We start from the raw sequence: 11069 nt of genomic DNA, 5'->3' as shown, positions 1-11069 counted from the left end.
TCATAATCAAGACAGTGACAATGACCCTGTCCAAGGATTTACACATTTGGAGGGGAGATGATTCTAAACAAAAGAAATTGTAAGAGCAAGGTAAGTTGCGTCACAAGCATGAAGATGATGTGGGTACCGGGGACAGGAGCGCTACTCTCATTGCAGAGAGGAACGAAGAACTACATTTGTGAACTGTGTTCTTGAGTCCATAAAACTTCTCCACAGTTATTAAAGCGTCTGAGTTACTATTTCCTTTACTTCCAAGTTTAAAACGACAATGTAATGCTGGTATACTTCCAGCCCTCAAAGGTAAGAAAGCGTTTTACGTAAACTTCTTGCTTAAATGTTACCTGTTATACATATTCGTTTCTCCATTGTTCTACCAGGGCTTTCTTCTGACAAACTTCAAAACTGAAGTGATCAACACCTTCCTCCTCGTTAGCTATAAATGGGCTTATGAATGCTGCTAGAAGATTCCGTCACCATACCAAGCTGGCACCACTATAAATGTTTTATTGCCAATTTTAGCTATGTTCTCAACTCGGGCCAAATGTTCAAGCCATCCTGGATTCCTCCTCATGTTCCCCTTATGTCCGAAGCATCAGGACCCCCTGTTGAGTCTTCTTGCTAAATCTCTCTTTTACCCCACTTTCCACATCCCCGCCATCAGCAACTCATTTGCTCTCTCCTAGATTACCGCCTCAGAGATATTTACAAAATGCAAATCAGATCACATCACTCTTCCCCACAAAATTCCCCAATGGCTCCCCAGCATCCAATCCTACCGAATAAAAGCTTCATTGCCTCTGAACGGTATAAAAGGTCTCATGGTCTTCTGCCTGGCTACCAGCGCTGCCTTGTCTCCTGGTACACCCACTTTGTAGTCTGTGTTCCTGAAATACTCGGCTCACTGCTCTCTTGGGGCTGCGCCACAGACCCTCCTGCTACCATACCTTTACCCAAGCTGATCCCTCTGCCTAGAATGTCCGCCTGCTGCTTCTTCTCCTGACAAACGCTTGCATGCCATTCGAGCCTCAGTGTAAGCGGAATATTGTATAATGCCTGAAAGAAGGGGCTGAGTCAGTTTTTTTTTTTACTGTGATAAGAACACTTAACAAGGGATCTTACCCTCTTAGCAAATTTTAAGTGCCTAATACAGTATTGTCAACTAAAGGATCCGTGTCGTACAGCAGCCCTCTAGAACGTTTCATCTTGCCTGAGGGAAACTTTACACCTGTTGAATAGCAAATGCCCTTTTCCTCTCCCCAAAGGCTGTGGCCACTACCATTCTACCTGCTCTCTGGATGAGTTTGTCTATTCAAGATATTTCATGTTTGAACCTTGGCTCTGACAGTCATCGGCACCATACTCTTATACAATCATATAACCTCCACATACCTCAGTTTTCCCGTCGGTAACATGAGTTAAGAATTCCTAAGGCACCTGTGGGACCTGAGTAAGAAAATACATATAAAGTGTATGGTACTCAGTGAACATTGATAACTCTGGTAAACTATTCCCTTCCTTTTTCTTTCTTTGTTTGTTTTTTTGGTTTTGGTTTTGGTGTGTCCATCACTCCTGTTTTCTTTGGGGTAGTCTCTCCTCCATCCTTGTGATTCTAGTGGATTAACAAATACCTCCTCTGTACCTCAGTGAGGGGGGGGGGGGTCCGCAATGCACCCCACCCTCCCAGCATATCACAGAAACTTCATCTCCCCCGTCCACAGCAGGCGGTCAGGAGGTCAGTACTTTTCTATTTAGAGTTGGAGAATATACCTTTAAGATCACATGCATCTGTGAGGATACGATTTGGAGACTGCTAGTGGCATTCTTTCCTGCCAAGTGAAGGGATGGCTGAGACAAAGAGACCAAATGATTAAAAAACAAACAAACAAACAAACAAAAAACAACTGGACCAAGGGATGGAGTAACTGGGCCAGTGACAGGGGTGGGAGGAGAGAGTGAGAAGGTCTCAGAGTCAGGGAGGAAAGACAGAAGTGGAGAGAATCCAGATGACATAAAAGGACTCTCTCTAAAGTTAATCACACCTAAAGAGAGGTCTTCTGACATCCATGCTCAATTAAGTGATAAATTCCTCTTTCCACTGAAGTCTGAACTGAGTCATTTGCAACCAAGAATTCTGACTATGGGTACTATTATTTGTCAGTTATTACTATTATTGCCATTTCCAGGAAGACTTCCCTGATGCCCTCAAGTAAACTTAGGTGCCTACTTTCCTTAGATACCTTTTATATACTTTGCCATTGAATTGTAAAGTCCTTGCTATGGCTTAAATGTTTGTGTCTCCATCCTCCCCTCAAATTCTTAGGTTGAAATCCTAACCACAGAGTTGATGGCATTAGGAGGTGGGGCCTTTGGGAGGTGATCAGACCATGAGAGTGGAACTTTCATGAATGGGATTAGTGCCCTTATAAAAGAGGCTCCAGAGAGCTCCCTCACCCCTTCTACCACACAGAGATTCGATCAGAAGTCTGAGACCCAGAAGAGGGCTCTGTCTCATCTGACCATGCTGGTACTGTGATCTCAGACTGCTAGCTTCCAGAACTGTGAGAAATAGGTTTCTGTCGTTTAAAACCCATCCTGTCTATGGTGCTTTGATACAGTGGTCCAAACGGACTATGACAGCCTTGGAGGATTGGTATTAGGTCTTTATAATGTCGTGTTCTCAGTTATCATCACAGCATTTGTAACATTATGGAAATAAAACTATATTCACAATAAATATGTGTGGAGAAATAAATTGATCTGCTTAAGAGCAAATGCTAAATAATAAAATAAATAATAAAAGCACTTAGAAAAGTGCTGAATTTCCACCAGATTGTTCTAAACACTTCAAATATATAAACCCACTTAATTGTCTCAAACCTCTAGCACAGGTTCAACTATTCTGCCCAATTCACAGACAAATAAATGAGGAACAAAGAGGTTGTACACCCATGATCATAAACTCTAGCTTGTGGGATTAAAGCAAGAGCACCCTGACTCTGAAGTTCATGCCTGTAGTCATTTTAATGTTAAAATAAAAACAACATACCCTGTAAAAACTACTTTCTACAATCACTGCCCATGTGACATTTGCTTGAAGAAATGAGAGTCTACTTTTTCCAAAAGCCAAGCAAGAGCAAAGGAAACTTTCAGATTCTAATATTTTTATAAAGCATTAATTGCTACTTAGCAATGTCTCACCACATTAAAAATATTAAGCTCTAGGGGTGCTTGGGTGGCTCAGTCGGTTAAGTGTCCAACTTCAGCTCAGGTCATGATCTCGTGGTCCGTGAGTTCAAGCCCCGAATCGGGCTCTGTGCTGACAGCTCAGAGCCTGGAGCCTCCTCTGGATTCTGTGTCTCCCTCTCTCTCTCTGTCCCTCCCCCACTCACACTCTGTCTCTTTCTGTTTCTCAAAAATGAAATGTTAAAAAATTTTTTTTTAAATATTAAGTTCCAAATTTGTAAGAAAAAGAGTAAAAATTTAGAGAGGGATAAAGCTTAACCTGTGGACCACATTCTTTCTTTCAGGAATGAGTCATTCATTTATTCATTTATATGTTAAAATACTCACTGAATTGTATATGCCAGGCACTGACCACTAGCCTCAATTTTTTTCTTCAATCTGAAGAGGCTAGGAATAATGACTTTAATATACTTTATACCACAATTCCACTTCTAGAAGTATTGTCAATTCAGAAAGAAAAAAATACTTCTATACGTTTTCAAAATGCTTTCTTTTATAATTAAATGTAAATGATTACCTGTTTTTGGTAACTAGTTTTACATTACATATAGTGAATTGCAAATGGCTGACTTTAAAAATAAGGTATTGCACATTTGTGTATAGTGTTTAGAATCCTGGTGCCATCTTGTGGTTTAAGAGAAGTATTTCTTTATTCATTTTAGCTTGTCACAGGTTTTTTAAAAAAAGGTATTAAATAGGTGGATTATTGATGATTATCTACCATAAAGTTCTAATTATATGCTTCTATCTACATCAGACCAAATTTTAGCTTCTGCGTGTTTATACTTTCTTATTTACCTAATGAAAAGCTTTGCAGAATCAAGACAAATAGGATAAATATAATCCATAAAAATAGACTTCCAAATTCACTAGGACTAGGAAACACTGTCTACTCTATCCTTCTTAAAGATCTCTCATGCATATTTCTTTCTGAATGGCTCCAACAAGTTCTCTCATAAAGAAATTACTTTAAAACTTCCATATTTCTGTGTTTTTCCAATGATACAAATGAACAAACTGTAGACTGTGTTTTGGGAAATGGTGAACTACTGGATATTTGCCAAGTTCCCTTATGTTCCCTTTCTCTTCATTTTTGGTGCTATTCAGTACACTGGGAAGGTACATTTCAGCACTTTAATTCTGTTTCATTAGGCCTTGTGCTTATATTTTTGTAGACTTATATAGTTTCTCAGACACACTTCCATAGAGTCTCAAAATGATTCTGTAGAACAAGAAGAACAAGTTTCATCCTCCTCCTCATAAAGACAATAAGGCTTACCCTATTTGCCAAGGTCACCTGTAATTAACACACGGTGGCTTTTTTCCTGCTCTGTTCATTTCTTCTTATTTGAAGGTTAATGGGATATGTCTGAAATAAAGTTCTGCCTGATGTTACCAGTGATACCTAACAGGTGAAGTAGGAAATATTTACCAGTACAGTATTTAATGATATAAAGGAAATAGACTTTTATGAAGCTAAGTATCAACGAATATTTTTTTCTATAAAACAGGAAAAGGGGCGCCTGGGTGGCGCAGTCGGTTAAGCGTCCGACTTCAGCCAGGTCACGATCTCGCGGTCCATGAGTTCGAGCCCCGCGTCAGGCTCTGGGCTGATGGCTCAGAGCCTGGAGCCTGTTTCCAATTCTGTGTCTCCCTCTCTCTCTGCCCCTCCCCCGTTCATGCTCTGTCTCTCTCTGTCCCAAAAATAAATTAAAAATGTTGAAAAAAAAAATTTTAAAAACAGGAAAAAAGGGCTAAATAACAGACACCAAACCCTTAATCTTCTACGCCCATATTTTTGTGTGGTGGCTCAGGGGGCCTCAGAGAGTCTGGCTCTTGCTTCACATCATCTTCACTTCACTGTGCCTAGAGCTCAGTAGAATTGTGGAGAAACTACTATATTCCCAATCGCACCAGGAACTTCCCTTCAGGAAACTGAGTTTCAGTGGATTTTCCCAGGGAACAGAGAACCTAAATAGAGATTCTCTTTTCTGAAGGAAACTTGGAGGCTTAAATAACAACACCAACAACTAAACCCTCTCCCTTCAAATACTCAAATGTCAGAAAATCTTCTGGCAAATGATGGCATGGAAATGATTGTTCGAAGGATTAGTTCTAATGCTGCTGTAACAATAATTTCTGGAGTGTAAAATGGATTAGAAAGGACCGCATTGCAGTCCACCCCTGAAAACAAAACTGAAGCCCAAAGGCCTCGCAAGGCTCGAGAAGCTTTGGGAGCCACAGTTGTGAATGACAAGGTACTTTGTCTGACCTTCTAAAAGGCACCAGCATAGATGCAAGACTGACATACAACTGGATGCCAGAACTATGTGTTTTATAAATCCATTACTTTGATTTATAAGTCTAAAATTACAGGAGAGCCTGGGTGGCTCAGCCAGTTATGCAACTGACTTCGGCTCAGGTCATGATCCCACCGTTCGTGAGTTCCAGGCCTGCGTTGGGCTCCTCGCTGACAGCTCAGAGCCTGGAGCCTGTTTTGGATTCTGTGTCTCCCTCTCTCTCTGTCCCTCCCCCGCTCATACTCTGTCTCTCTGTCTCTCAAGACTGAATGAAAGTTAAAAAAAAAATTGAAATTACAAAGGTAAGTCTATTTCTTAAATATTTACTAGCTACCATATAAAAATATTTTGTGATTATCTGAAAATAAGCTTATAAGAACTGCGATTACACCAACCTAACAAATTACCTGAAGATGTGCTTTTGACTGGGAGAATCCTGGGTTTAGGTTTCATTTTAATTTTGTCTTTTTCGATTTCCTGGTCTTCACTTTGAGATTCAGATAAGGGAGCTCCAACCACGTCTCCACAACCATCAGGTGCCATGTCCTCATCATTTTTGGCAGAGAAAGCTGGCTCATCTTTTGTCATGTCAATGTTTGATTTCTTGGTTTTCAAAAAAGATAGTTTTGGGGAATTCTTTTCTTCATCATCTGATAAATGGAAATCATTCATTTTTTTCTTATCTGAATTTTCATCTACTGAGGTGTCAGAAAAATCACCCAAGGAAACTGAAAAATGGGAGAGAAAAAATGTTTTCCACAGTCTTTTTTAAAGTTGTGAAGTTTACATTAATCAAAAAGACAACCTTAAAAACTGATCTTTAAGGTTGTAAAATGAACTTACAACTAGAATGGATGCAAGTCTGTTTTACCAACAGCTCTGCAGTTCTAAGACACAGCTAACTTAGGGAGTTTTTGTCGGTATTTATGAAATAAAAATTTCCATTTCATTAATTTATTCAAAACATACTTACTGAGTATGAAGAGTGTGCCAAGCCCTACACTTGCTCTGAGAATCATCCAAAGGTCCCGCAAAATAACAATGACATGGGATATTTAAGCTGGGTTTTGGACTGTAAAGCTTTTATCTGCAAATGACTTCATTATATAAAATCGAGAACATCGATAAGTGGAAGAATTTTACTGGTTATTTGCTAATTATATATATTTTTTTCCATAAAAATTTCAGAACTATAATTTCATGCATACCAGAGTATTAGCTTTTACTATGAGAAGGTTGATAAAGAATGCTAACTTAACTATATAGCAATGATTTAACTATTGTTCTGATTATTTTTAAAGACAATATCAAGAGCTATTCACCGAATATTAAAGTATAATACACTGACTTGCGAGGTTGGAATTATGTGTCTTTACACTTGAAACCTAAAATGCTAATATTTTTATATAATCAAAGAACCAAATTAAAATACCAGTGCTGATATGCTAGGCTTTTAAAACAGAGCCCCTATTATAGCCAAAAAATCTGACTTATAAAAAGCATTACAAAAGTGATTCTGATGTGCACCAAAGTTTAGTTCCACAGGCCCTAGTTTTCAATTCGCTGGAGGGTCTCATAGGGTCGACACCTGTGTCCAACATGGTTTACAACTGACAGACATCCTTTCACTGCAAACCTATCAATTAATTTACATTTTCAGTATACACGCTCAGAAATAAACAAAGACAATCATACAACTTCTTAAAAGTTATGAATGGCTTTTCACTCATTAAAAAGTTGGAAATTTAAAACCAGTGTATTTGTAGGTATTATTTTAACGTAAGTGATTGTTTTTGTAGGGATGGGCTAAATGCACCTAAAGAAGCAAAAAAAGGACAAGTGGTTTACTTTTCCATATTCACACATACCAATCTCATCGCTGTCAAAGTCATCAGAGTATTCAGAACTTCTTTGCCTGGCTGAGCGGGCTGTAATTGCTTTTATTAGCTCATCCTGAAACGAGACAATTAAGATTAATTTCCACCCAGAGAGGTCTCATATTTAGAATTAGTTCTTTAAACAAATAATGCTTGATTAACTGCTTTCAAACCCAGGTTTCACTCATATAACACATAATCCTTATGCCATGCACCCAAACCCTCAGACTCCATTGTTAAACCACCGACAAGATCCCTCTCCTCATGGAGGTTACAGTTAAATTGGAGGAAACAGGCAATATCAAATAAATGAATTACAGGCTGTAATCAGGGTGGGAGAATAATAAACAAGGCAGGACTCAATTTATACAGGATTTATTACACACTGGCATTTTGGAAGAAACTGGTCCTTTTTGTGATCTTTTGTTTTAGCATATTGTGGTAATACAGGTAATCCATACGGCAAACTTAGAAGCTGAGTTCAAAATTGTAGTGACTAGACAGAGAAAACTGAAATGGTATTATGTCACAACAGAAAAAAAACATTACATGCAAATTTAAAGTTGCTATATAACTTAACTTTTAAAAGCTGATTTAAAATTTCGAAAGCTAGGGTACTAGTCTGAAAGCCACACAGAAGAGTTGGTAACACTGGAGCCCACATATGGTCTCCAAAGGAAATGCAAAATCTCCAAAGGAAGGTAGGATTTACTCCTGCATTCTACAGGGTCATTCCTAGAATCATTTTGAGTCCATCGTTACAAATACAGAGTTAACCTTGTCAAGTCACTCAAAATAAAAATGTTTTGAAATACTTTACCTGGAAAGTAGTCCTTTTCGTGACTTTTGGACTCTTTGTATAAGCCAAAGTTGTGCTAAAAACTTCATCAGACATAGTGTTTCTTTCTTTTTTTCTTTTTTAAATCTTTATAAAATGGCTAATAGGCAAGGGAAATAATTCAAATTCTGGTGGTGCCTGAAATGTACAAAAAGAAATCAGACTTTTTTGCACATTTGAGAATTTCTATTACTACCCTTTAGTGCAAAGAGAAAAAAAGAGCCAACAAAAAACAATTGAGAAAATCATCTCATATGAACATTAAGCTAATAATCACTTAAATATGTAGAGTTCTTCTAAAGAAATATAAAATTCTCACCAGTTTGTTTTCAAAGAAAAGTCAAATTGAAGTTATCCTAAAATTGTTTTGCAATTATTTTAAGGATGATCAAATAAATGACTGCAACAGGTTAATATGATAAAATGTTGCCAATTAAAATACAATATCTTATTCACCTCTCTTCCATCCCCAAAGTATAACATTGTCCAAGAAAGAGCCATACCTTATTTAGAAAACTACCAAGGAGACTGGCAGCGTAAAAGATACACCCAAGAGCGCTACCAAAAAAGCAAAGCAAAACAAAACAAAAACAAAAACAAAAAAACCTTGCGTACAGTTCTAGTGAAAGACAAAGATCATAATGCTAAACTGCAATAGCGATATTTTTTTCCAGTCACTCTTCCTTCCCATAAAAGTGCTAATAGGGCGAGCTAAAAACAAAACGAAGCCTCCGTGATAGGCAGCATTAAAATCACTGCACAAGTGGGCCCGTGAACCTTTCTCGTGCTAGGAGTGGAGGTTCGGGCCTCCGTCACCCCGCCATCCACTGCATCGCGCGGCCGGGGACCGCTCTTGCCAGGCCAGGTGGCACCCGGGTCCCCGCCGGCTCCGCACTGCACCGCGCCGACAGACAGCCCAGGTCCCAGCACTTGACCGGCCCGTGCACTCCGAGCGCTGTCCCAGTCCCCTTCCTCCGAGACCCCGGGACCCGTGTTCTGTACCCACCCAGCCGATCCTGCGGTGAGCTCCCCGCTACATCAGGGACTGAGCGCCTGGCCTTGGGCAAGAGCCTCTCGCCACGGCCTGGGCCTGCCGGCTCTAGGAGACTGTCACAGGTCTGAGCAAAGAGGAGGGACTAAAAGCGGAGATGGGAGGAGGTTGCTAGGAAACAGCGTCTCTGGGAGGAAGTGACTTCCTCACCGCCAGGTCTCTCGGGTACCCGACACCGCTCTTCCGCCTGACGCGTCGCTGGGGCAACCGCCCAGACGGAGGAAATGACGTCACCCCTTTGGGTCCTGGGGAAAGGGTGCATTAAAGCCTACAGTGCTACTGCAGTTGCCTAGGAGACAGGACCCCCAGGCTCCCACCCGGGACCAAGCCTTGCGCTTGCTAGAGGACTGAGAGCCCTTACCTCCACCTGTTTAAGTCAAAGCACAGTCACCGTTTTGTCAGAGTTAGGATTTGAAGTTTTGCGAATCGGAGTAGTGTACTGACAGATGGGACAGAATAGCTACAGAGAGACATTTGCAGACTGAGACCAACTGCCCCCATTGAATCCTGGCACTCCTTCTCTATACCCGTGAGATGTCATGCAAATTTTGCCGCCCCCCCCCACCCCGTTTCCTCTTCTGAAAAAAAAAAAAGCCACTTTAGAGGGTTGCTGTGAGTATTGAATGAAATAATGTAGGTGGAACACCCGCAAGAGGCCTGAGATGGCCTTCAGTCAATATTAGATACACTTTTTATGCAACAGTCACAAAGTCCCTTGTTCACACAGCTGAAAACCCATTCCAAGTGTTTCTTTCATGGAAAGTCCCCCCCCCCCCCTTCTTTGTATACGAAGTGGATGGATAATCTGGTTAAAATCAAGGCAGGCAATGAACAAAATAGTCTCATAGACTGGGGGACCACATTCTGCTGAAGTAACCAATATAGACATCACTTACTTAGTACAGCGAATCCTTAAACAAACGAAAGACAGAAGCAATTCTTTAAAGACTTCGAAATAACATGATTTCTACTATTTTTTATTTTTTAAAAAAGTTTTAGTGTTTATTTATTTTTGAGAGAGACAGAATGTGAGTGGGGGTAGGGACAGAGAGTGAGGGAGACACAGAATCTGAAGCAGCAGCAAAGAGCCTGACTTGGGCCTCCAACTCTTCCATTGAGATCATGACCTGAGCCAAAGTCAGCCACTTAAGTGACTGAGTGACCTAGGCGTCCCTCTACTATTTTTAACTTAAAAAAGACTTAGTCCTTGCTAAATTGTCCAAGTGAATTCCCTGACTAGAAATTAAACTTGTTCCTGGTATTTTTCCCCATATCTCTAAGATTTATTAATTTTTTACTTATGCAACAATTATTTACAAATAAATCACATTGAGATTTTATTTATTTATCTATTTATTTATTTATTTATTTATTTATTTATTTATTTATTTATTTATTTTAGATAGAGTGGGGGAGAAGAGCAGAGGGAGAAAGAGAGAGAAAAATCCCAAGCAGGCTCTACACTCAGTACAGACCATGACAGGGGTGGCAGGGGTTGATCCCATGACCTTGGGACCATGACCTGACCTGAGCCGAAATCAAGAGTCAGGTGCTGAACCGACAGAACCACCCAGGTGCCCCCAGATATGTATTTAATAAATTAATGTATTGAAAGCTAAATGTACATCACAAGAACTAGGAAATTTAGTTTAAAAACTATACTTTTAACAGTATTTACAATGCAACTTTAAAAATATTGTGCTCTGTTCATAGTTTACTTGTGTGGAAAACTCAGTTTGATCAATATTTCTTTAAGTTTG

The 11069-nt window shown here is 39.8% G+C and overlaps 1 protein-coding gene and 1 long non-coding RNA gene across 6 annotated transcripts in view; one reads left to right on the top strand and one right to left on the bottom strand.

The window, feature by feature from the left end:
• Nucleotides 1–463, top strand: part of LOC125164391 (uncharacterized) — an 11286-nt gene extending 10823 nt beyond the window's left edge. The window contains exon 3 of the long non-coding RNA XR_007151748.1: nucleotides 378–463. This is a non-coding gene — a long non-coding RNA (uncharacterized LOC125164391). The remainder of the gene's footprint in view (nucleotides 1–377) is intronic.
• Nucleotides 1–9373, bottom strand: part of MAP9 (microtubule associated protein 9) — a 46486-nt gene extending 37113 nt beyond the window's left edge. For all 5 annotated transcript variants that reach the window (XR_007151747.1, XR_007151746.1, XM_047857061.1 and 2 more), the window contains exons 1-4: nucleotides 9265–9373; nucleotides 8241–8396; nucleotides 7412–7496; nucleotides 5951–6271 (exon numbers count right to left, since the gene is read on the bottom strand). Coding sequence is in view for 3 of the 5 variants with exons in the window: in XM_047857061.1 (XP_047713017.1) it covers nucleotides 5951–6271; nucleotides 7412–7496; nucleotides 8241–8315 (481 nt within the window). In the remaining 2 variants the exon portion in view is untranslated. The remainder of the gene's footprint in view (nucleotides 1–5950; nucleotides 6272–7411; nucleotides 7497–8240; nucleotides 8397–9264) is intronic.
• Nucleotides 9374–11069: the final 1696 nt, after the last annotated feature.

This window comes from Prionailurus viverrinus, chromosome B1, assembly GCF_022837055.1.
Source record: "Prionailurus viverrinus isolate Anna chromosome B1, UM_Priviv_1.0, whole genome shotgun sequence".
Lineage (NCBI taxonomy): Eukaryota > Metazoa > Chordata > Mammalia > Carnivora > Felidae > Prionailurus > Prionailurus viverrinus.
Note: the sequence above shows the minus strand (reverse complement) of the source record. Positions and strands in the feature narration are given on the sequence as shown.